The sequence below is a fragment of the Lonchura striata genome, chromosome 21, assembly GCF_050655825.1.
Source record: "Lonchura striata isolate lonStrDom1 chromosome 21, ASM5065582v1, whole genome shotgun sequence".
NCBI classification, from domain to species: domain Eukaryota; kingdom Metazoa; phylum Chordata; class Aves; order Passeriformes; family Estrildidae; genus Lonchura; species Lonchura striata.
In genome coordinates this window covers 1,744,288-1,770,054 of record NC_140723.1, presented here as the reverse complement: position 1 = coordinate 1,770,054, position 25,767 = coordinate 1,744,288, and the positions used below count along the sequence as shown (strand labels likewise).

Genomic DNA, 25,767 nt, shown 5'->3' with positions numbered 1-25,767 from the left:
AAGAAAGAAAGAAAGAAAGAAAGAAAGAAAGAAAGAAAGAAAGAAAGAAAAAGAAAGAAAGAAAGCATTTTTTGGGCAACATCTGGGCTATAGTACAAACCTTTGGATATAAAGGCCTCACTATTCTTTCTCCATCCCTCAGACTATGGATTTCAACAACAGGTTTGAGTTTGTTTCCTGAATCTTGTCTGCCTTACCTGGAGTTTTCCTGCCAGGTTATGTGAGTGGGAGGCACAGAAGTAAAGTGAGAAACGAGAGGTGTCTTATGGGGTCATTAGGCAGGGTAAAGAGGTGAATTCTGCAAAGTATTCCTTCTGCACCATGCAACATTCACAGCTGGAATGGGAAACAGCCCCCAGATCAGGTTTTGTCCCAGCCCACATTACTAATCCAGTTGCAAGAGGACAAGCTGACATTCGAGGGACATATCCACCCTTTGCTCTTTGCAGTCCTTCCAGTGTCTCACTGGGCTGTGAGAGGATGTTTGTCAGTGCTCACCCTGGTTCTCCTACTCATGGGCATCCCTCAGAGGGGGAGTAGACATGGTTGAGGAGCTGGTTTGTGGGAGATGCTGCTCTCCACAGCAGGGATACCTGATCTGATTTATCTATTGCAGACCCTTGTCTTGTGGGGACCTCCTGCAGTGAGGGCAAAGCCAAGTCACAGAAATCTTCCCTCAATGCACTGTTGGTGGGTTTGGTGAAGGTACTGCTGAGTGAGGAGTCTGGGATCACGACCCCATCCTGCCTGCACTGTGTAATGCTACCACTGCTCTCCTAAACAGGCTAAACGTTGATTTTGTAGTTAAATCACAGAGTTGGGAGTCAAGTGTCCTGGTCCCTAGCCACAGCTCTTCCAACTCTCCCATGGAAATCCACTGCCTTCTCTTTGTCTCTGTGGGAGCACTCTATGCACATGAGCAGGGCAGCACCTGGGTTGGCAGCAGAGCAAGGAGTGTGCAGGTTTTCCAAAGGATGCCCATTGCCAGGACTCCATCAAGGTTGAAGGAGTTGTGCTGCCTGAAAAGAACCTGGCCCTATGGTTGTGCAGCTGTCTGAGATCTGGGTTGGGAGGTGCTCAAGACAGACCCAGTATTTCTCCTGATCTGCATTTATCATTAACACATGACATCTATTATACATCATTGCCATGTTTTGTTGTTCATCGCGTGCCTGCACGCAGGCCACACACATTGTGACAGCTTTGGTCCCTTCTTGATGTCGTGCCTCCACACCTTTTCTTTCCATCTTTGAGTTCATTCTTACTCCTCCTCTTTCCTTTCTCTCTTTCGTTTGATTTTTCCTCTCCCCTCGGCTTGCACGCATGCACACAGACAAACACATACGCATACAAAGCCCTTTCACAGTTGGATCATCTGTTCTTGGCTCTCGCCCACATCTCTTTTTGATGTGGTTTCTGGAGGGTTTGGGCCAAGTCCCCCATTTCTCTCTCTGACATCAGGAAGCCTGCTGCAGCCTCTGATTCCAGCCGGATCTGGTTAACTCGCTTAGGAAACCTTGCCACCTACCAGGGTACAACCAGCACTCTAAGCCTGGCCGGAAAGGAGAAAGAGGGCTGAGTTACAGCCTGATGTTCTGGACAGTTACTCATGATTTACACTGATTTGCATGAGCACAGAACAAGGTTCTGAGCTGATGCAGCACGGGGTGTCTGGAGGCACTGACTATGGAGCTGCTCCTTTAGAAGGTATTTCCCTTGTTGGGGTTGTGTGGTTGCTTTCCCTCTGCAAAGCTGGCCACATAGGAGCGGTCCCCAGAGCTCCAGGCAGGGCTCTGCCTCTCAGCTCCCATTCTGGGGCTTGTTGTAAGGATGTAAAAACACATTTTCTCTTGGCCTTAGCCTGGGACATCTCTTGGCTTTTTTGAAGCCCTGTCTGGTGCAATGCTGTCCCTCTAGCAGGGAGGACAACCTGTTCACTTGAGCACCACGCCAGAGAGAGCCGTCCATGGTCCCTGGGACGTGCAGCTGTCAGTGCCACAGGCAAATCCTCCTCCAGCAGGCAACGTAAAGATGGTGTGATTGTGAGAGGGTGAGTAGACAAGTTTAAAGAGGCTTAACAGCAGTTGGGTCTAAATGGCTCCTCTCCTCTGGAAGGTTTTAAAGATCCCCGGTCACTTTTGGGAAGAGAGGCTTTCCGAGTGCTCGCTGTGTGATGTCTCCGTGCGGCCGCGGAGCGGCTGCATCGCAGCTGGCTGAGCTCAGCAGCGCGGTGGAGTCCCCTGGGGGCTGCGGGGAATAGCTGTGCTTTCAGCGCCGGGGTGGGACAAAGGGACAGGGGCACGGACACAGCCCCGCTCTCCTCAACACTCTTCTCGTGAACTCCTGCCCAAGCTGCCCTCGTGGCTTGTCTCAAATCCTGTTAAGTCAGCAGCAAAACTTTCACCAGCCTGGGTAAAGAGGAAACATTTTCAGTCAGGTCAGTTCCAGGGCCAGGGATAGGGTTAGGAGGGAAACACCTGAGCGACAGTTTGCTTTAATAGAATGGGGAAGGAGGTGAGAGTAGATTGCTTTGGGCATGGGTAATGGGGCATGGAGACCTCACTGACTCAGCCAGCACTGCCAACTCTGTCCCGGTCACTCGAGCTGTGGCTGCTTGTCCTCTTGTCTGAAATGAGCCCATCATCTCAGGCTGCAGCCCAGCAGGCTCATGTCCCCTGCCACAGTGCATCTTTCCACGTGGCACTAACTGACCACACCAGCCGGGAGCTGGGGCTCGAGGGGCTGTGGAGCCTGGACCCCGCTGGCTTCTCTGGCAGCTCAGTGATGACAAGTTTGCCCCATGGCTGCCCACACAGCCCACAAGCAAACTTTGCATTTTCTGATGGTCCTGAGCAAAATTTGTTCCTTTCTAAAAGGAAAATTTGTATGGAATGGGCTAAAAGGCCTCAGGCTCCCCTATTCTTGGCCTGGGGTGCTGGGATAGCACAGCTCCTCCCTGAAGCTGGCTAATAGAAATCAGTCCTGATTAGGATTAGTCCAGCCAGCACTGAGCTGGCAGGCTGATAATCTAATAAAAATTCCCAGGATTGGTTTACTCTGGGGAGGATTTGTGCTGGACGCAGGAGGAGCAGGATTAGCCCAGCTGTGTTAGGGAAGGGAGGGCAGCCCAGGGTGGGCTGGGAGGCTGCCGAGAGGGTGGGGGGAGCAAGATGGACAGCAAGAGTAAGTGGAAGTGACAGGGTCAGACCAGGCCTTTGTCCTACAGCCTGATTAGAGAGTCTGCCCCCAGTTTCTTACACTTTGGGATGTTGTCGGACAAACTGGAGCTTAAATCTGTCAGAGCGCAGTAGAGATTGGAGTTGACATCCCAGGAACATATTCCTTGCTGTGCAGAAATCCAGCCCTGCTGGGGAAATGTGAAATGCCCACCCCAGCCCCCTCTGAGTTGGAGGAGATGAGCTCAACTTCTTCCTTTGGCTGTGTTGGGTGGATGAGGCTGAGAGCAGAGAGGCTTGTCCAGAAGCCAGGATCTATCATGAGCGATCTGTGTTGAGTTCCATACTGGTCTTTCCAGCTTCAGCCCCTGATGGAGAGCAAGTCCTGAAAGCCAGGTTGCTCTCCAACTGGAATCCCCAGGCTTTGTTGCATGTAGTAGCAAAGGCACCCACCATATGTGAGTGAGAACTGGGCAGGAGATTTTTGTTCCTCCATGGAATCTTAGAGTGGGTATTAAAGATCCTTAGTATGCAGGGAGGTCTGAAGCTGCAGGCAGTGACTCTTCAGACTGGGGCTGCCAAGGACTTCTTGGGTTGCTGTTGTTGAGGAATAGGGGAGGCAGAGCAGGAAGGTAATTTTCAGGCAGTAGTAGGCAGGCCCCAGCTGTGCAGGCAGTGAGGAACAAGCTTTGCAGTGTTGTTGGTTTTTTGGCAACCCTGTGAGGGCTCCATGCCCCACGCTGGGTTGCCTGGGGAGCTGCTGGTGTGTCTGGTGCAGCAGACAGGGGTGGGGAGCTCACTCAGCTCCTCCTCTGGCTGCTCTGATGGTGAGTGGAGGGCACCCAGGCAGCCTTTTTGCTGCAGGAATTCTCGGCCTGTAGTGCCTGGAATGACTGTGGAAAACAGCAGTAACCCTGAAATGTGTGTGCCCACATGTGTGTGAAGAGTATAAGAGGGAAGAACAAAGACTCAAAGTTCTCACCTTGATGTTGCACAAGATGGTCTGTGGATTATTTCAGATATATTTTAGTGCAGAACCTAAAGGTGCCCTGACAACCTGCACTGGCTGCCTCAGTTGTTTAATGCTCCTTAGGCAAGAGGGAAAGTAGCCCCACAGTCTTCTGAATTCATCCTTTAACTCTCCCTGTTACTCCATTCTCCTCACCTTCAACTCATCTAGACTGACTTTTCTGCTCCTTGCCTGGGAATTTAATCACAAAATCCCAGACCCTCTAAATGTGTCTTATCCCTGTGGGGACACTGCAGACAGAGACCTTTTGGAGCATGGAGGGGGGAGTCCTGCCAGGAGCAGAACCAGAACAGCCACTTCAGATGTTTCTGGACACAAGGCAGGAGCTGTGTAGGATGCAAACCACTTCCTCAAGTCAGAATTTGACAGAGAAATGCCCTTGGACCTACAGAGGGTGCAGATTTTGTGAGGGGGTTTTTGTCCTTTCAAAAATCTGATGCTCCTGTGGATGGGCTGGAGCATTTCCCAGCTGAGTGGATTTGTCTGTGGACCAGCATCTTAAAAGCTCTGGGGTCTGGTGCTTGTTTGGGACACCCTCCCCTTTAACTACCAACCTCCGTCCCTGCAAAAAAGGTAAAAAAAAAAGCAAAAGCCTCTAAGATGAAACCAGGATAACTAAGTAACAGGAGCTGTGTCCTCTCCAGGCTCTGGTAGCTGCATAGATGATTGTCATCTTGATGAAATCCCCCCGGATGTAATGAGCTGATTTTCTGCTGTTAATATTGCATCTGCTGATGAAGGATTCGTTAGGATAATGGAACGAAGCTAAAATATAAATGACTCGCTGTCAAGAAGCAGCTTTTGCTGGTGTTCTCCTGACAGTTCCTTGGCCATGGCGAGGGAGTTTTGTGTGCTCTGCACATGTTTGCAAGGTGTGGGCGATTATTGGGTCCTGCATGTCCAGGGACACATGGGTGTCAGGGTGTGTTCCCTAGGAGCCCACTCCAGGGTGCCTGGAACCCTCTGGCACACCTTGGGCACTGGCAGGGTTCTCTGTGCCACAGGGACCAAACGCTGCTGCCTCAGAGAGCAGCAGCCAGGGAAGGTTGCTCCTTTGCTGAGCTGAGGCTGCCAGAAGAGGGGAGGGAGTGTGTGTTGCTGGAAAAGCATCTGTGCCTTCACTCCAGGTCATTTTCGGATCTGGCATCTCCCTTTTTCAGTTTAATTGCAAAAGTTGCTCTGTTTTCTTTCTGAACAAGAGAAATCAGTTTAAGCACATTATAAAGTAAAACAGATATTTGCTCACAAAGCTTTTGTGAATGCAGAGTATTTTTTTTTCCATTGGAAAATGCAAAAAAGATAATGATAAAAGTGCTTGTCATACTGCTGAACAGCAATCCAACATCTGGACAGAAAATCTCAAAGTTCCACTGTTGGTTTGGAGAGATGGGGATGGTTTTTCCTTGCAAAAAGTAGAAAAGAACCAGCTCTGTCGGTACAGGGATTTTAACTTTAATGCAATTTTGCACATGTGACCCCAGCACTAGTTTCTCACCCCAAGTCAGGGCTGTGCACACATCTGAGCAGGTGTCAAATCATTGTTATCAGATGTGGAAGGGGAAAACTACAAAATACCTTTAAAGAATACATTTTCAAGTATCTTTGGTATCTTTCAGTACATTTCGTTAAAACATTAACTAAAAACTAAAATTGTCAACCCTTCCTTTTACCCTGTGCCTGAGGGCATTTGGTGTTTTCCCTTCAAATCCATAGACGCAGGTCCAGTTCCTGGACCCATGAGAATCTCAGCTTTCATTGTTTGTTTGGGGGGACCTTTTCTTTTTTTTTAGTTTTTAATCACATTTCTCTCTCTTCTGATTACCAAGGGAAAAAAAAAGAGAGAATGCAAGCATGAACCATAATGGCTCAAAAATGAAATTAAAAGACCTTGTTTTCCATTATTATTTTTTCAAATCCCATTTTTCAGCCAGTAATGTCAGGGATCAGAGCAGTGATTTTAGGTATTTTTCCATAGCAGTTTTTCTGGAAGTGTGAGGCCAGCCCCTCCTAACCTGCACATCTTTGGTGAACATTTGAACAAAGCCTGGCCTGGCACTACTTTTGGAGAGTTCCTCTCATTTTTCAGACTCCTCTAGTGAGGAACATCAGTGGTTTAATTGAATCATTCTTTACAAAAGACTGTGAATATCAATGATGGAGGAGGGTGGAGACACGTGAATATGATGCTGGAAATTTTACATTGAAATGTATTTGATGGAAAACAGCTTTCTGACCAAGTGAAATGCAGAATGTGTGGTGGTAAACATACATGTACTACTTTGTCAGCCTTTTTGTGAAAACATTTATTTGCTTTTCTTCATGATAAAGACTACACGGAAGAAAATTTTCAAGTAAAAACTTATTTTCCTCAAGATATTTGTCAGGAAAAAGAATAACCTTTTCTGTCCAGCATTCTATCAGAATTTGACTTGGGCAAATCCAAGGAAAAGATTGAGATGTAGTGGCCTCCCTGGAGGCCAAATGCAAGGGACAGGGAAGCACAGGCACATTCCTGTCCCACTGAATTCCCAGAGACAACTCTGCCAGTACTCTGATATGCCAGAAAAGGCAGAACGGGGACATTTTCTAGGGGATGAGAGTTACTCCCAGTGGGAAGGTGGGACAGAAGTGGAAAAGCTTTTGTGCTTCTGCACTTTATATTGCACAAGATTTAAAATCCTGAACTCACAGAGGAAGAAGCTGGTGAACAATTTGCAGTTTCTTTGCTACTTCTTGGCGAGAGTAACACAGCCAGTCCCAGGAAATTGCAAGCTGTGAGCTGGGCTCCAAAAATATGAGATCATCCTGAAGGTTTGGAGATGGAGTAGGGAACTGCCGAAGGGCACGACATTCTTGGACCTGCATTCTGAGTCCTTCAGCCTTTCTGGGCTTTCTGCAGAATTAGCCTCGGCAAGGGGGAGGAGGTGGGCAGGGAGGTCTGACCAGAATCCGCCCCTCTTGGCATCTCTGAGGCTTTTTATACCAGTTGCTTAAGGGCAAAGAGCCAGATTCTGAGCCAGCATTGGTGTCAGCAGGGCCTCTGTGATTCACACACACTCGGGCTCTCCTCCCAGTGTCAGGGAAACTCTTTTGAGGAATTTGGTTGCAAATTCAAGCATGGCTTGGCTGGGACAGAGTGTCTGTGTTATGGGAGGGACCTCTTGGCTCTGGGGCTTGTTGTTGTTTGGCAGGCTCAACCTATAGCAGCCAGCCTGGGGGGATAGCCCAGACTGCTCAAACCCTCCACTTGGGCTTTTTCCTCCATTTCCACTCTTCTCCAGGTACCTCCAGAGCCAAGCAAGCCCTGTTACCTTCCCACGTACCAGGTCTCTTGGCCATCACTTGGAGCATTTCTGTGTGCATGTTTCTGTGTGTCACACATTTTTTTTCTAGGGTCCCCTGTTTCATCATTATCTTAATCAGTGTTGTGTTAAGTTTCATGCTTCCTTTGACCTTTATTTTTGGCCTGGTTATGCTGTTTATATGCCTTTGACACTTGTCCCCTGGTGCTATTGCCAGGGAAACTCAGCACTGAGGCCTTTCCCTTTCCCCCCCACCCCCTTGTCCCTTTTCTGTTTAATTTTTTTCTTTCTTTTTGGTTTTTTTTTTTCCTTTTTTTTTTTTTTTTTTTTTTTTTTTTTTTTTTTTTTCTTTTAACATGGTTTTCCTAAAAAGTTTTTTAATCAATCAAATTTGAGGCAGAAAATAGGCTTGGTCACGCCTGGTCCTTGGGTCGTGTGACACTCACTCAGGGTCCTGACAGCTCCTCAAAGGGGGCACCGGGGATGGGGAGGGGGGGCACAACGCGTTTCCCCAGGAAAGAGCCCGTTTCCATGGCACTGCCCCCACCTCTCCGCCATCCGCCAGCCCGACGTGGGCCCGAGGCTCTTCAAAAGGGGCGTTGGGAAGCGGGCGTGTGTGCGGGGCCGGGAACAAAACGGAGGCGCGGGGGCGGCGGCGGCGGGGGCCGCGCCGACAGCTGCCGGCTGCTCGGCCCCGAGCTCGCGGGGAGCCCGCGGCGGCGGCGGCGCAGGGCCCCAGCCCGCTCTGCATAATCAGGGCTTTTCATCAATGCCCCATTTTTCATCGCCGTCCTAGACGTTCGCTCAGGGAGAGCCGGTGACGCTGGCGTGGAGGGACAGCGCCCGGCGCTGCCCCGGCCCGGGCGCTGGCCGTGCCCCTCAGCCGCTCTGCCCCGCTGTGCTTCCCGCGTCCTCTCGGTGTCCCTGAGGGCAGGCAGTGCCCGCCTCTGCCACATGCGGCTCACGCTGCTCTGGCCGTGGCAGAGGATGATTGTCAGTGCTCAGCCCGCTTCTCCCACTCGTGGGCATCCCTCAGAAGGGGAGTAGACATGGTTGAGGAGCTGGTTCGTGTGGGATGCTGCTCTCCATGCTCTCCTGCTGGGGCCGGCATGGAGGCAGTGTGAAGCCAGCCTCAGTGCCAGCTCCCACCGTGGCTCAGCATGTGCCACCGAGTCCTGGGCACTGTCGCTTTTTCCTTGGGTCCTCCCTGATTCCTTCAACCTGCCACTTAGAAAACCACTTACCCTTCTGCTGATTGGGATTTTAAAACCCTTTTCTTCACCCTCAGCCCCTTTCTCAAGCTCTCTTCTCTCACTCTTCTCCCTCCAGTCTTTTTTTTCCCCATGCCCTTTCCACTTCTTCATTTGTGCAGGGTTTTTTACTTTCTCTCTTTTTTATAATTAATGATTATCTTTAATTGGTTTGCTTAGGCAGCCTGACAGCAAATTAGCAGGAGCCAGCCCAGGGCTGCTGAATGCCAAGTTTGGGGACTGCTATGCTTTGCAGACGCTGTGGCAGGGGATGAACTTCCTTGGGATCCCCCCTTGGCACTCCCCTCCTGCTCTGCTGTGCTGTGAGCTGGGGGTCCAGGGCCTTCCCTGGTCCTTAGTGCCATCTGTGCTGGGAAACTGGGACTGTCAGTGGCTGCTGTCCCTGCTCCTCTGTCCCTTGCCTGGCTCCAGCACTCCCAAAGTGTCCAGCAGGCACTCAGCTGCAGGGTTACCTCCGTAATGGTCTGTTTCCCTTTCCTACTGCCCAGTGCTGGTTTTCCTCCTCCTTTTTGCATGATCACCTTCATGGAGCTGGGCTCTGCTCAGCAGGTTTGAGCAGAGGACACAGGGTGGGAGGCAGGGCAGGATCTCCCTGTGTCAAGGGGACTCTCCAGCCCAGCAAAGCAGGTGGCTCTACCCAGTGCTGAAGGCAGGTAATGGGGACAGGGTGCAGAGAGAGGGGGGCTTTGCTCTTTTCCTCCTTTGCAGTGATTTCCCTTTGCTTTGCTTTTCTTTTCTTTGCCTTTTTTATAGCTCCCATTTTTCTTTTTTATGAGAGAGAAACTGCAGGGTTCTCCCAGGGCTGGGAAGAGCGTTTGGTCCCAGGCTGCTCCCAGCCAGATGGAGGGGAAAAGAAGGGGGGCAGTGGGCCCATAATCCTGGGAGGAGAGTTTTCCTAGTTAAAGAGGATTGGGGATAGAGTCTAGGACATTTCAGTGTGTTGTTTTATAAAGAAGGGGCAGACCATGACCTATTTGGGATGCTTGTGAATTTTCAGGAAAAACTTTGCTGGGAGCACTGGCAGCTGTGTAGCCCTACAACTGGGTTTGTGCTGTGCTGCTGGTATTGCCTTGTGATAGCAGCCAAAAAAGGGGGAAATGGGAAATAATAGGAGTTTCCCTCTCCTTCGACCCAGGCCTTTTCAGCTGAGCAGTCCAAGATTGGCAGGAGACAATAGCTGGGTGAGGCTGCTCAACTGGATCTATAGAGCAGCCAGAATATTCCAACCCCTCTGCAAAACCAGGAAGGTTTGTTGGGCTGGTGACAGCAGAGTATGTTTCTTGTCCCCAGGAATCCTGGACTCTCAGTTGTCCTTGCTTCAGGTGTTAAATGGGTGATTTGCCTTTACTGGACACCACTCCAACCCTCCAACTGAGTGTTAATATCTACAAATGCCTTTTTATGGGATCCAAGCACATATAGAAGTGAAATCAGAGGGATGTGCTGTCTTCCTGGGATTTCTGTCATGGAGGAACAGCCTTTTTGTCAGTCAGAGAGGTCCCTGCTGCATTCCAGATTCATGAAAGATGGAAGCCAGCGCAAACACGTCTGCTCTCGGATCTGCGTGTTGTTCAGCTGTGAGTGTACTGGCAAACACCATGCTGTGCTACCTTGCTGCAGCCTGGCCTCTTTCCCAAAGATTGGTACGATTATAGCTCACTCAGGTGACAACTCTGATAATGCATGTAGAGACTGGAGCCGGCAGGTCTCCTGTGGGGCTCAGAGGCTTTGGTTGCAGGGCTCCCTGCTCTGCCCCTGTCCCTGCCCTGCCCAGGACATATGGCTGTGCACACCCTCACAGCTCTCATGTCCCTTCCCAGTTCTGATGACACTCTTCAGAGTCCCTCGCATTGCTTTGCCAGTGTTTTGGACCTTAGCTGAGCTTTGGGTCTCTGCAGAGCAAGGCTAGGGGATGAGTTTTTCTACCCCGAGGGAGAAGGGAGAGGGATGAGGAGAAGTGTGGGAAAAATATTTGGTAGAAAAGTCATTGAGACCTTGCTGCCCATTTCAGTTTTAGGTGGCCTTGGTTTATTCCCACCGCAGATGTCTCTGCAATAGTATAAGATATATTTGATTTGTGGTAAACCTTCCATGTTCTGTGCACTTGGATAGTCTCCTTTTCTTTTTCATACCCCACTCCCTCTGAGGTGGTGTTTTAAGACCCTTTTCACTTTCCTGTTTGCATCTCACTGCCCTTCAGTGAACCACCACCTCTGCTTGCTTTGCAGTCTATCAAATTTACTGCTCTTGCTATACTGATCAGAACCTTTTCAAAACTTAGTAGTGCCACTGGAGTGTCAGGCACTGCACAAGGTAGAAGGCAGGCACAGCTTCCTCTCCAGGAGGGCAGCCATGCCTCTCCATACTGTCAGAATTGTCTCTTCCCTTCTGATTTTAGCAATGCAGGTGCCAGGATTCACCCTCTCCCTTTGCAGTTTAGGGGCTCCATGATAATCACATGGTTCTTTACAATTGAAGAGCAGCTGAGGGTCCACAGCTGTTTCACTGTAGAGCTGCAGGGGGGAAACTGAGTTGAAGGTACCTGAAGATGTCCTCAAAGCTGATGAAGTGACCCGCTGAGGGATTATCCCACCTGGGCTCCAAGGTTCTCATCACAACCCATCCCACAGGCTGCCAACACAACCCATCATTGCAAAGGAAACAAGGGGAGCACACGATGCCTCCTTGTCTTGCCCTGCTGTGCCTGTGGCTTGTCTTGCTGCCCTTCCTTCCCTCTTCTTGCTCTGGCACTCGCTGCTCCCAGCACATGCCCTGACTCCTGCCTGGACAGCCTGAGCTGGCTCCTTTAAGGCAGGCACGCCAGGGGATTGCAGGCGGTGCCAGCCTTGCTGTGAGTGCCTCTCGCGCTTCCCCCTTGGAAAGTTTCCTGCCCAATTGTTATGTGCGATCCGATCTGAAAGTTGCTCTCTAAGCTTCTTGTCACATTTTGACTTAATGAAGTGCAACTGGAGTGGGAATTGGGGTTCATCACGCCAGTCTCACTGCGCTCCCTTGTTGTCAGAAAACAGGGGCGGTTGGGGACCGTAATGCAACGCTGCAAGTCGTTATCATTCCGGTCAGTCTGTTTAACACAAAATTAAACAAAGAACTAATTAGTGCCTCATGAATTAATAAATGCGCAGTTGCCGGGTAGGAAGGGGAGGAAGGAAAAAAGGTTGTTGAAGGAAAGATACTGAAAAAGTCAAATTAGGATGTTGTGTCAAGGGGAAAAAAAAAAAAAACCTGAGTCCACTTTGGCAAAGAGTTTGGATCCACTGGTTTCCTTGGAATAAGCTCCCCTCCTCCTCCTGCATCCTGCATGTCTGCTCTGGAGCAGTGATGAACAACAGGTACAGGGAAGAGGCAGCCTTTCAGTGCTTCTTTGTGGGGGCTCACAAGAAAGAAGGGGGCAAAGTTTTTAGCAGGGCCTATCATGATTGGACAAGGGGTGATGGTTTTAAACTAAAAGAGGCACAATTTAGCCTAGATATAAGGAAGAACATTGTTACGGTGAGGGTAGTGAGACCCTGGCACAGATTGCTCAGTGAAGCTGTGTCTGCACCATCCCTGGAAGTGTTCAAGGCCAGGTTGGATGGAGTTTGGAGCAACTCAGTCTAGTGTAAAGTGTCCCTGCCTATGTCAGGGGAGTTGGACTATATGACCTTTAAAGGTCCCTTCCAACCCAAACTGTTATAGGACTTTATGATTTTCCAGTGATATTCCCTAGGAGCTGCATCTGGGGTCCAGTAGCCAAATACAAATACTTACCCAAAGCAGATGTGGGAACTAAGAGGTGTGGGGTGGAAGCCCATCACTGGAAAGGATGGAGACTTCAAAGGTGTTCATGATGAGCAAGTCTCCTCTCTTTGTCTGAAGGCTTTTTCCTGGAGAAGCCACAACTGACACAGTAACAGCGTGTAATCTCAGATTAAAGGTGTCCCAGCAGCCCTCCCCCTGGTCCTTGTCCTCCCTGCCCCATTCCCACCCGGAATGGCAGTGCTGGCCAGCCCGTGGCGGGGCTGGGCCGTGCCGGACGCCCCCTCGGCCGTTCCCACAGGTGCTGTGCCGTGCCACACTGCCAGCGAGCAGCTCTGGCACATTGTCAGGCAGGGAAGCAGAGCTGGGGGAGGGAAGAGTCCATCCTTAAGAGGACATGTCAAGTACAATTAGCGTTATCTGTCTAAATATGTACTGGGAACACAGAATACAAGAGGAGGCCTGGCTGGCTTTAATGGAGACATATGCAAGGTCATATTGCCTCATACAATCCCCCAATCTGATTTGGGGATTACACATTCTAAGTAAATTGGCGTTATTCCTCTTGCATCATTGATAAGCTGCGGCCAAAAGAAGAGGAGTAAAAAAAAAAAAAAACAATTAAAAACCCAATCCCAAGAATTGATCGTGTGCAGGGGTTAGGGAGTGAAGGCAGGAAGGCAGAGAGTTATAGGCAGAGAGCTTGGGAAAGAGGGAGAGAACAAAAGAGAGGGAAGGAAAAAACAGTGTGACAGTGGCAGAGAAAGCAGTGGAAAGAGCAAGGAAAAAAGGGAGAACAAAGGGAAGGAAAAGGTGAAAGAAGGGATGCCAGAAGGACTGAGGGTGCCAGGATGGGAGAAGCACCTCAAATCAGGGAGCTGTTACTCCAGCCATGCCCTCAGCCTCTTTAGCATCAGGATTTGAGTGAGAAAGGAAGGAGCCAGGCTGGTTATGCATCTTCCTCACCCGAGGGGCTCTGTCCTCCTGTCCATGCATCCATCTGGGATATCTCACCAGCTCCTTCCTGCTCTGGGTCCCAGCCAACATGTGACATCTATCTTTGGCAGTGGCAAAGTATAAGTGACAGGAGGAGGCCGTCCACATGCACAGAGTGCCAGGGCCCTGGAACACAGGGGTGAGCCATGGCAGCAGCACGGAGTCCCCTGAATCCCTCTCACTTTTGTCCACAAGGGACTTGAGAGGGTCTCAGAAGGGCTGAGTCTTGGCACACGCTGCCAGTGTGTGGCATGGGCAGCTGGGGCTCCTGGACACAACCATGGCCATGCTGGGCAGGACCTCGGGGCAGTTTGTCATTCTACTGCCACCTGGGCAGCTGGGAGAGCTGTTCTGGCAGGCTGCAAAACAGAGGCTACAGGAATGGGCCAGGCACCCATGCCACTGTGCAGGAAGCCACCCTAAGCTCCTGGCCACCTCCCAGCTCTGGGAGAGGGAAGACCCGGTCTGGCTGCAGTGCAGTCTTCCCCCAGTGTGAGCTCTCCTCCCACCCTGCCTGCACAGAATAACCCCCTCCAGAAGTCTCATGGCACGGCTTTTATGCTCTATCACATTTTTGGAACATATGGTTTTAAATAATTCAATTTACTTTTCATGTATTTTGCTGTGACTTCTTTTCCCCTGTCCCTTTTCTCCTTTGTCCTCACTCTCTGCATTCTCCTGGGTGGAAAATGCACAGATGAGTGGATAAGGGGTTCAGTGAGATGGGAACCAGTCCTGCACCCTGTCATCTTGTGCCCCACAAGGTGTTCAAGGGAGGCCTCACCATTAGCACACAGGCGAGCCTCTGGGAAAGGGGGGTTAGCAGAGGAAATATGAATATTGGGAAGGGAAAATCTGACATGGAGCAGAACACAACCTTAGATGTGTGGGCAAAGTACAGAGCAGACCAGCACAAGGTGTGTCTCTGGTACCTGGGGAGCAGGATTCAGACCAGTAATGGCTGCTTTCTGTATGAAATTATTCCCAACCCTCAGCAGGAGCCTCTTCTCCTGGAGAAGTGCCATGGGGTGCATGGCAGTGTGGGATACAACCAGGAGCTGGAAAGCATTTTATTCCCTCGTGGAGTCTGAACGTCCCATGCTGGACCACGTTCTTACACAGCTTTTGTGAGTCTTGGCTTTTACTCAGGTGTGCCCTTTGTGTTAACTGGATCCTTTCTTTTCTCACTCCAGAATGAAGTGAATTTAGAGCTAAAAACGAGGCAAGAAACGAGGCCTTGAAATCTCCGAAAGGTAGGAGAGACTTCAGACTGCAATGGGTATGTCACTCTGCCCTGCTGGGTTCTCTTTTCTTCTGTGTATCTCTCACACTTACGGCTGCTCACCATGGCCATGTCTGCACTAGACCTTCCAGGGTTAGACTGTTGTTACCCACGAAGAGAGATGGAAACAGAAGAAGGTCAAGTGCAGACAGGGCATATGTGCGTCCTAATCCTGGCTTTGTCTTTGTACAGCAGTTGTTCTGGGCACCTGGTTTTGTCACTGAGGGTTTTCCTCAATATCTTCTCTACTGCCTCTATCTTTACAGCTAAAAATGTGTGTAAGGATTTTGGTGAAAGGGAACTGCTTTATCTTCATGCATGTGTGATGGGGGAGATGGATATAAGGTCCTTTGACTGAATAGGATGCACTCTCCATCTACTGTGAACTTTGCTGAGCTCAATTCACATAACTCAGATGGTGATGTGGATGTTGTCCTCCTCTTCTGGCACATTTTTATCTATTCAGACTGCAGAACCATGGTGGTAGTGTGGAAGCATTTCCATGTGTCCAGCAGAATCAGGTCTTTCCTGGGTTTTCCCTTTACCTAGACCCTCACGGTCTGTCTTAGAAGAAAAAACCCCAGCTTCACATTCTCCTAGAACTTGGATGGTGACTTAGTGTGTGACTGGTGAGAGTTAGAGGTCTAGAGTCCAGGGAAATGGAAGATAATACTGTATCTTAAATGCCTTATCTCCATGTGCTGGGTAAGACACTCCCTATGCCACCTCAGATAATGGTTACTGAGAAGTCCCTGCCATGCCAAGGCAGCTCCTGCTGTCCCTGGCTCCTCTTCCTGGCCCCTGGTTCCTTGTGTGTCACCCAAACAGTTCCCACTCTCTCCCCATGTCTCTGCTCTGTACTCCCTGCATCACCAACCCCATCTGCTCCCCTCCATCACCAGGCACCAAGACAGGTGTGAGGGCAGGAGAGGCTGTGGGGAGGGTGGGAAGTGCTCTGCCCTGTGAGAAATTACTCAGAGGTGCCAGGAGCACTCCCTGTGGTGTGTGTGCTTAGAGCATCCCTGCACTGGGACCCCCAATGCCCAGTTTTGGGGAGCACAAGGACTGAGTCCGAGCAGCATCTGAGGGGCCCAGGCTGGCTGGGGTGGGAGGGGGGCCCCAGGCTGGGCTGGGCAGTGTCAGAGGTGACCGGTGGAAGGCCAGTGTTATGTAAATACTGCTGCTGTAACATGGCAGGCCTGAATGGCCCTATGCATCCATCCATCATTGCTGGGGAACAGAAGCCTCCCTTGGAGCACGGGGGGCCAGCAGTGTGGGGCATGCAGACACAGGCAGCATGTGCCCTACTCATAAACTGTTTGTTTTCTTTTTGTCTCTCTCGTTTCGGGGCACCCCACCGAGAGCAACTCTCTGTTCTGTCCTTGCAACCTCTCCCCCAACCTTCCCCCCACCACTTCAGGCCTTCCTTTTCCTCCCTTCTTTCCCCGGACCTTAAAAAAAATGGAGGGGAAAAAAAGGGGGAAAAAAGTCCCCAGTTCACATTGCGGCTTCTTTCTCCGACTTCAAAGGCTCCTCATCATTGTTTGGGATCGGCAGGCAGTGGCCCTGAAAACGTGATCACAGCCAGGCACAGTGTAGGTCACCACTGAGCGCCATGCTCCAAGTGCTGAAAGGAACAGGCAGATTCTTCCCTTTTCATGCTTCACAACCCTGGTTACAGCCCTCTGCCTCGCCCGTGTGCTCCTCGCTGCATGGCTATTCTTGCTCTTTTCTCCTCCTTTTCCTCCCGCCCTCCCTCTCTCTGTTTCTCTCAGGTCCCTCGTTTCTCCATTCGTTTGCTTTCATCCTGCCCCTCTCTGTGCCCACCATCACACACTTCTCACACTTGCTTCTCTTCTTTCTGTTATTTTTCTTTCTCACAGTCTCAGGCCCGGCACTGCTGCCACTTCTCTCTGTTACATGAATCACTGTTTTATTTCTCCCTTTTCCCTCTTCTAAAGGTCAGGTTGGAGGTTGATTTCCTCATGCTCCCTGTTCCTGTTTACTAGCAGCCTTCCTCTGACGTTTGCCCACATTTCTGTCTTTGCCTGTGATACCTCACTTGCTGTGCCCAAAACTACAGCAGTTCTGTAATTTCTGGATTAGTCCTAGACACCCTCCCTGCACAGGTGTGATCTCACTGCTTTCATGTGCAGTGGGTTTATCCACCAAAATTTAGCCTGGCCTCACATGGGGAGGTAGCACACAGTGCCTGCCATCAATGTCAGCTTCCAAACTTGCTCTTTGGCTTGGCTGGTTAACCTGAAAGAGTGAGCACATAGGGTTGGTGTTTTAGATGGATTTTGAAAGCCAGACACTGACTTCATATATATCACAGGGAAACATTTAAATCTTGTAGGTCTAATGTGGAATGTGACACTGATGGTAGTGCTGAGGGCAGAGTTAGGCAGAGCTAAGGCAGAGAAAAACAGGCCCAACAGTTTAATGGGCATCCCAGAACATTTCCTCAGTGGATTTCAATGAGAGAACAGCACTTCGTTGTGCTGAAGCTTGGGCATGTTTGGCAGCACAGTGAGCCACAGCCAGATGGAAACTCCCTGCCTGCAGAACATCCCCCAGCAATATCTGGAGCTTCATTTTGCTGCAGGTGAAAAGCCTGGGACTCTGCACCCCTCCAGCACCCACCCAAAGAACAGCTGCCCTCTCTCCACCCCTGGAAGCAGAGATCATGGTGCTTGTGCCTCTGGTGATTTGTGAGGTTGTTTTAATGCCGAGGAGCCCACCAGGACTTGTCTCTTGCTAAATAGGCATATTAAGGGACATTGCAGCAGGGGTTATAGAGTAATAATTTGTTCTAATGAGCTGGTGTCACGTTCTCCCTGGCTGAGCTGTGCCCGAGCAGGAGCTGTGGTAGGAAAGGGCTGTGCTCGCTGACCTGTCAGCCCAGGTTAATGAAGTACTGCTCTGCTCGGGGGTCAGGGAGCAGGAGTTCAGCCAGTCAGCAGTGGCTCTGGGCTGGGGGGAAGGATGGGGCTCTTCCCTGAGCTGAGTGCCCCGGGGGAGGCCTGTGCCATGCTGGACAGAGCAGCAGGATGTACGTTATGGCACTGGGATCTCCATGCTGTGCTGGTGGCCTGAGTGCCAAAACACCCTCATCAAACTGTCTGCAGGCAGGGGCGAAGCTGCTGCAGCCAGGCGCTGGCTGGGGCTTGTCCTCTGGCCTTGCAGCAGAGCCCAGGCTGACACATTGGGAAGGAGGCTGGAAAAGCACCTAAATTACAGATGTTTACAGACATGAGGGGATAGGTGCAGGGAAATGGCCAGTGGTGATGGCCAGTATCTAACTAGGAAGTCTACAGAGAGATGGTGCTCACCCTTACCTTTGTGTGCAGGATGTATGTACACAGGCAGAAGTTCTCTTTGTCCTCCCTGTTCCCTCTTTCTCCTCCCTTGATGCTTCCCCATGGCTTGCTGAGATCCTTTGTCTTGCAAACCTAATCAGTTTCTTTCATGCATTCTAGGTACCTGGGCAGAAAAGATACAGGAACTTTTGCCAGTCCCCCGTGATCACCCTTAGGGAGCAGGCTGATGGCAGGACAACCTGGGCAGCTGCAGTTTGAGCAGGGTTCTACATTCTGCAGGAGATGGCAGGAAAAGCCATAAACGGGGAGTTTATGTTAGCCTGCCTTGCTTCTGTGAATGACACCACCCCATCCATGCTGGGGCAGGATGGTGCCCTTGGCCACACCAGCACAAATCCTGTATACCATTTTTCCTCCTTTTCCTCCTCCCACTCTTTGCTCCCCCCCGCTTCTCTTTGCTTTTCCCTGTCTCCATCTCTCTCTCCCTTTCATCTACTCAGAAGGCTTTACTCTACTTCCTTGTCACCCTAATTGATTGCATTAACCTTTCAGCGTATTGGATTTCCCCAGCACCGTGCAGAGAGCACTGTGCAATATGCTTATAATCCGGGCTGTAATGGACAGGGAGCAGTCAACGAGCCCCTGCTCCAACAGGTTCTGCTGACAACTTCTCTGGGAGGGGGAGAGGAGTGGACCAGGGGGACCTGGGGCATGGCTGTCCTGCAGCCCGTGCAGACCTGGCCTCAGTGCTCCCCCCTGAGCAGGCTTGTGGTAGCCTGTGAGAGTCCTTGAAAAAGGATCCAGCTTGGGAAGCAGGGAGGAGATGTTATATTTGACCTATTACTGTAATTTTTCCTAGTGTTTGAGCACCATTCTTCTGTATCTGCTTGGTCTACAGTTTTCTTCCATCTGTTCAATACTAAATTAATGTACGCTTTACATTTAGGCACTTGTTGCTAGTGGCAGGATGAGAAGACAGTATAATGGAATCTTCCTGTTTTCACATCATGCTTGCATCTGCCTTTTCCTTTAGGATGAGGATACAAGGGAGATGGACACTTTTCCTCAGATTTCAAAGAAAAGCATAGGAATATTGTGTTGATGAGAAAGACCAAGCACCAAGGTGCAGAGAGATCAGGAGACAGAAGCCCTGAATTGTACCTCAGGCTTGGCCTTGGATAGATCCTTTCACTCTCTGATACCTCATTTTCACTGAGGATGTTGAGGTGTTGATTTGATGGGTTGGGGAAGGAGGAGGGCAGGAGGGTTGGGGAAGATGGAGGGCAGTTATTGCTGCTCACTGGGCAAGGGATGAGAAAGTGGCTGCAGACAGGCAGTGAAGCTACACAGCCAAGTGTGACTGCTCACACTGCCTGTGAGGCAGGAACAAACCCACAAGATAAGTAGCCAGGAGCATTTGAGCCTCTGAAAGGCCTGGCAGGCTGCTGGTGGTCGGGGCACAGCCAGGAGATGTTTTGGCATCCTTCATTTTAAAGGATTGGAATGATGGATCTGCCATAGTCTCCTGGCCATGGTGCCCCCTTTAAAGTCTTCTTGCCATAGGCTCAGTTCAGCACAATGCTTTGAGCACTAGGTTGAGTTTTGCTTAACCCAAAATCATTTAAGCAAGTATTTAGGAGTTCCATTTGACAAGGACCATAGGATGAGACCTAGACTCTTATAAGGCCCTTTTGTTGTTCTCCTTTTCAGATAGCATTTAGCACAAGATGGTTCTTCATTTATGGTTACAGCTCACAGTGTAAAAAACAGCAACAGTGGAAGGATTGCTGATCAGTTCATAGGTCTTTAGTTCAAGTTAGTTCATCTTGTTAGGAGCAGCATCCCAAGGGGATGTTGAGAGCTGGCCTTTAGAAACTTGGCAAGTTCCTAACACACCAGGAGGAGGGGACAGGGCCTGTACAGTGCAAGGTGAAGGTAAATCCACAGTTTTTCCAGGAAGGAACATGAAATGACAGGAGTCAAAGGGAGGAAAAACTTTATTCCAGGCAATCATTCCAAAAAGTGTGAGGTTCCTCATAAGCCAGAGGGTAGTTAGGGTAGGGACTTTTTTTTAAGGTTAAATAAAGAAGAACTAGAAGCAGGAAGCAAAGGATGAGAAATCTGAAACAAGCTAGAGAGAAAGCGTGAGGGAGAGCAGCACCTCCTAAATGGAAGGGTAAACAGGCGCTCCGAGGCATTAACTTAATTGATTGTTCTGCAACAGGCTGAATGCTGTGTTACTCTGTCACCGTGGCAACAACCCAAAAAAATTGTCAGCCTGTTTGGATGAAGTGAAGCGAAACATTCTCTAATTTGCGGTGATCCGGGTGTTTGTTTTCCTTCCGAAGAGGCGGGGGCTCTATTGATCTATTATTTGCACAGAGCTTTTTTTTTTTCCTGGTGAGACAGAGAAAGCAGGAGCCTTGGGGTGTGCTCCCAGGGCAGGTGAGGCAGCAGGGGTGTTTCTGCTGTCTTTCCACAGATCTGCCTTTGTAGGATGACCATGCAAAGCCAGCAGAGGTTCCAGTGGTAGGAACCATCCCAAAGAAGCTGGAAGACAGGGGAAAGTGTTTGGGTGTGAAGAATTTATGCCAAAAGTGTTTGGCTGTGATTAACTTGTGCCAGGGCTACTGCTTTGGTCCATCCTGTACTCATCCTTTTGGGCTCTTGCAGTTCACAGAATTGTAGAAACCCAGAGTGATGGAATATCCTGAGCTGGAAGGGATCCACATGGGGTCATCAAATCCAGCTCTTGGCTTTGCCCCAGACAACCCCAAAATTGACACCAGTTCTGTCTTTATTGCAGTCTCTGGTGTTAGGTGGAGTCAGCAACAACTGCCTCAGGGACAAGAGCAGCTCTGTCCCCCTACCAGCTCCCTTTCCAGATCCACGCTGTTCTATGTTATGTGTGCAGATCTGTGTCTATGTACAGCCTGTGCTCATGGGAACAGATCATTGCACACTTGGGGGAGTGACAGAAATTGTGTTTATCCTTATCCCACAACTGTGGGAGCATAGCGAGGTCCCCGCTTTGAGCTCTTTGTGACAGTGGAGATGAAATCCCTGGGCCAAAGAAGGAGGGACTTTGTCTCCTGGGCTATGGGGCCAGTCTGCTCCAGGCAGCTGATGGGGGAATGGGAGATGGGGGTGGCCACAGTGGGGTGGGTGACTTGCTGCAGGCACAGCTTGGGGCAGAGCCAGGAGAGCCACTGGGGTGGGAAGAGGTACCACAATCTGTGCAGCAACTTGTGCCCTTCATCAACAGTGTCTGGCCCTGCACAGCCTTGGGGGCCAGGCAGGAGCTCTTGGGGATGCCACTTGCTGTCAGCACATGCTTGGTTTCAGAGTGAAATGTCACTGCAGCACTTGCTTCAGCTGGGAATTGTTCAGTCAGAATGGCAAGGTGCAGGGACGAGGAAGCAAGCCCACATAGCCATGGGGGAGCAGCAAGGCCTTGTGCCAAGACATGATGCCAAGAGATGGGGGCTGTGGCAGGGGAAAGGTGCCTTACAGGTCTGCAGCAGGGGGAACAGGCAACAGTGGCTCAGAGCCAGTGGGAGGGTGAGTGGCAGAGGTGGTTCTGGGCCAGCAAAAGAGAGTAGAGTTTCCTTGTGACAGGGGAGGAGGGACAGACTTGACCTTCCTTGTGCTTGGCCCTGCAGAGAGGTTTCATCCTCCTGTTTGAGGTTTTCTGCACTCTCGTGGCCTTGGGCACCCTGGGGGCAATCCCATGTTTCCCATACAGGCTGATCATCCCCGTTACTCCTCGGCAGTGACCTAGCCCATGCACAGCTAGTCCAGCTGCTGTACAAGGGCTGTCCAGTTGATCCCTAAGATTTCAGGGAGAGCTGTGGAATATGTTGGTGTCAACTGCTGGAGAGTGTTGCTTTGTGGGGTATGCAGGGGGAGAACTCCACTGTGTATTCCTGTGCTCTTCCTGCCTCCCTCCCAGATCCTTTCTCTGTTGTCCTAGGGGGCTTTCCTCCTCTGTTTGTACTGGTTTTGCTTTATCACCCTTTCCCCCTTCTGTCTCTCTCTTGCCTTCTCCTCTATATCATTCTTTCCATCCAGTTTTTAACTCTTCTGCTCTGTTCCTCTTTTTTTACATTGTAGATGAGGGTTGGGGATGAGTGACTGTGGCTGGTGGGTGGGCACTGAGGTGCTGTGTCCTGCCAGGGCATCTGCCCCCATGCTCCTGGTGGGTGTGCATGGGTGGGGGCACCATGGGAGAGAGGAGTGCTGCATGTCTCTTTGGAGAGAGCCGAGCTGCCAGTGAAAGTTTGGTGCTTATCAGTGTCAGGAGAAGCTAAATAACCCTGTAACTGGTATGAAGGTGAATTCACGGTCTAGTGAGCACTGAAAATATGAAAGTGCTCTGAGACAGGCAGAGTGTGGAGAGGGGAATACAGCTCGCCCATGGCTCGGGGAGTGGTGTGTTGGCCGAGCAGTGCAAGGACATGTGCTGATGCCATCCAGATCATCAGCCGTGGCAAACCACCTTTTGTGGGGCTGGACAGAACAGGGAAGGTGCTCAGGAGTACAAGTTCAGAGACAAATGAGACATGCACACATTAACGTGGCGAGAACACCCTCAGAGAATGTCTGTGGGCAGCCACATCTGACTGCACAGCCCTGTACACATGTGCCCATGCAGTGCCACAAGGCCATGCACACCCATGTGCACAGATGTGCAGACAGCCATACCCATGCAGGCTGCCACACATCTCTGCGTGTGGAGATGCTTCCACAGCTCCATAAACACGGGGTCACGGGCACACCCAAGCTGCCAGTGCAGTGCTCTGCTGCCTGTGTCAGCTCGCAGTCACACCAAATTCCTTTTTGGTGTAACTATACTCCAGTCAGGCAGCACAGATGGATTTATCCCAGCATATCTTGGATGTCTTGTGTGGTTACCTGCTCTGAGCAGGAGAAGACTTGTGGGAAATCTCCTTCCAGCTGGGAGAGGCTGATGCTTTGGAGAACCAGAAGATGTGCAGAAAGGAAACCCCCTTCAGCTCTTCACCTGGAGCTGGTAATCTTGCACCAAATCCCTGAAAAAGGGAATTGCATTTGAAGCTCAGCCAGTGGTGATTTAGTGTTAGACATTTGGAAAAAAAGACTTTGATTAATTCATAGCAAAATCAAGGAGTCAAGGAGCACTTTGGTGCCAGCACCACATTCCAGGGTGAGACAGCGACCAAGGTGCGCGCTGGGCAGGCTGCCAGGTGCCTGAGCAATCCCCGCGGAGGTGGCAGCGCCATTCAACCCACAGCCTCTCCCTGCTTGGGCTTCTTAATTATTAATTTATTTTTCTCCCTTCCTTGGCAAAAAAATACTATTTGGTAACGACCTCAAATTGCAAAATGCTGATGATTTGGAGAATGTGTCACAGAAGCTCCAGGGTGATAAAGGGGAGACGAATCCCAGCCAACAATCCGGCTCAGCCAGTTTGCCTATTTATTAAAGAAAAAGCCCAGATCATTAACTTTTTTGTTGTTGTTCTGTTTGCGGGCAACTCCCTGCTGGCAACTTTCGGGTGCCCAGTAAATTAAACCAAGTATCGGCCTGGTTCAGGGCAACCTGAGCTTCTCTTTAGAGCTGTGAGAACAAACTGGCTTCGTTTATGTTAGCACGTGAATAAACCCTTTAGGGTACCATGCAAAAGTGCTCTCTGGCATAAAAGCAGTGTCAGAAAATCCTTACTCTTGATGCCTCGTGGAGGGTCAGGTATTGTAAGTGGAGAGCTGAGCTTCCCTTCTCCTCCCACTGCTTGTTCACACAGTTAATTGCCCCTCGACACCTCACTGTGCCATGCTGGTCCCCAGAGAAGCAGGGCTGGAAGAGAGCATCTGTAGGCACAGGCTTTGTTGGTTTCCCCGTTTGCCTGCTTGGTTTAGTTGTTGAATAAAGAACAGTTTAGGGATGGGCTTGCCTGCCTGGTGCCTCTGTGAACTCCAAGAGTTCCCTGTGCTATCAGGGAAGGGTGATTATATCCCCCTCCTCTGGAGCATCCCACGTGTTTGCTGAAGCAGTGCTTCAAGCTAAATCAGTTTGCTGAGGGCTCCAGCTTCCCTTAATTCAGTGTCAGGACCAGGCTTGCACGGCCATTATTCAAGAAGTTTTATCAGAAGCACAAAGCTAGCATCTGCCCTCCTGCTTCCCTCTGGGCATCACCAGCTCTCCTGCCCTGGCTCTGGCACAGGGAGACTCCAGGGACTGCCTCCTGAGCCCATTTACAGGCAAAGCTCGTTCCAGCTCCTAGAAAGTCTCGGCTGTTTGACTAGCTGCAGGAGCACGGTGGCTTGTCACTGGTGCCTGGCACAGCAGCTCAGAAAACCTGCCAGAACCGTGTGGGAAAAGGGAGCAAAGACACGGCTCAGACTGCTGGCCTCTCCCCTTCCCTCTTCCAACCCAGCTCAGCTGAAGTAGGGCTGGATTTTAGGTTTTTATCTCAGCTGATAGCCACACACTTTCTCCCAGAGGTAGCCACCTTCTTTCCTAGGCCTGGTTTATGTCCCTTTACACTCATTTCTCTGGTGAAGCCTGCCCAGAGCTGTGTTCACGTGGATGCTGATGGGAGGAGAAGGGTATTTTTCAAGGTTTCTGCTGGGTTTTTTTCTTCTGAAATATAAGGATGTGCAATTTTTTTAGTTTCAATTTAGCATTGGAGAATTTTATAATTTAGTAATTAAAATCTCTGATAGGCTTTAGAAATTGCAGCTAATTGAATTTAATGGGAAGATGATTTTCAATTTTATTTGATTACCCGGACCCCTGGCATTGGTATTTATGGGAAAAAAATGGGAAATGTGCTGTGTGGGCTAAGATGGCATAATTGAATTAGGGCTAATCGGATTTCTTCGTCATGAATTTCACTATAATTTTCCTATAATTTTCCATTAGATATCTAGTTTACAAATATTCACAAAGAAATGAAGCTCTTTCGGAATGGAGATTGCTGGCTAACAGGATTACAGGGACGATAGCTCGGCATTGCCAGCCCGGGCTCTTTCAGTAATGCAATCGCTGCGTCTGCCTCACACTTACCGCCCGCCGCTGCTCCCGCAGCCCGGCCCCGTGCCAGGGTCCCGGGGGGCTGTGCCAGGTCCGTGTGCCACCGGGCACTCAGTGACATCCCCTGCTCGGCGGTGTCCCTGTGCCACAGGGCACTCAGTGACATCCCCTGCTCGGCGGTGTCCGTGTGCCACCGGGCACTCAGTGACATCCCCTGCTCGGCGGTGTCCGTGTGCCACAGGGCACTCAGTGACATCCCCTGCTCGGCGGTGTCCCTGTGCCACCGGGCACTCAGTGACAGCCCTGCCCTGCCCGGCAGTGTCACTGTGCCACCAGGCACTCAGCAACAGCCAGCCCTGCCCGGCAGTGTCCCTGTGCCCTCAGGGGCACACGGATGCTGTTCTGGGCACAGGGATGCTGTGCTGGGCACAGGGATGCTTTTCTGGGCACACGGATGCTGTTCTGGGCACACGGATGCTGTTCTGGGCACACGGATGCTGTGCCGGGCACAGGGATGCTGTGCCGGGCACACGGATGCTGTGCCGGGCACACGGATGCTATGCCGGGCACAGGGATGCTTTTCTGGGCACATGGATGCTGTGCCGGGCACACAGGTC

At 50.7% G+C, this 25,767-nt stretch overlaps 1 protein-coding gene across 11 annotated transcripts in view; it reads left to right on the top strand.

Annotated features, from left to right (window-relative positions):
* CASZ1 (castor zinc finger 1) overlaps positions 1–25,767 on the top strand; it is a 191,841-nt gene that overhangs the window by 80,033 nt on the left and 86,041 nt on the right. For 6 of the 11 annotated variants that reach the window (XM_085558394.1, XM_085558391.1, XM_085558396.1 and 3 more), the window contains one exon: positions 14,725–14,784. Coding sequence is in view for 5 of the 11 variants with exons in the window: in XM_085558388.1 (XP_085414514.1) it covers positions 14,807–14,810 (4 nt within the window). In the remaining 6 variants the exon portion in view is untranslated. Of the gene's footprint in view, positions 1–14,724; positions 14,811–25,767 lie in introns of all 11 variants that reach the window. The other 5 variants (XM_085558388.1, XM_085558390.1, XM_085558386.1 and 2 more) reach the window with 1 other exon arrangement.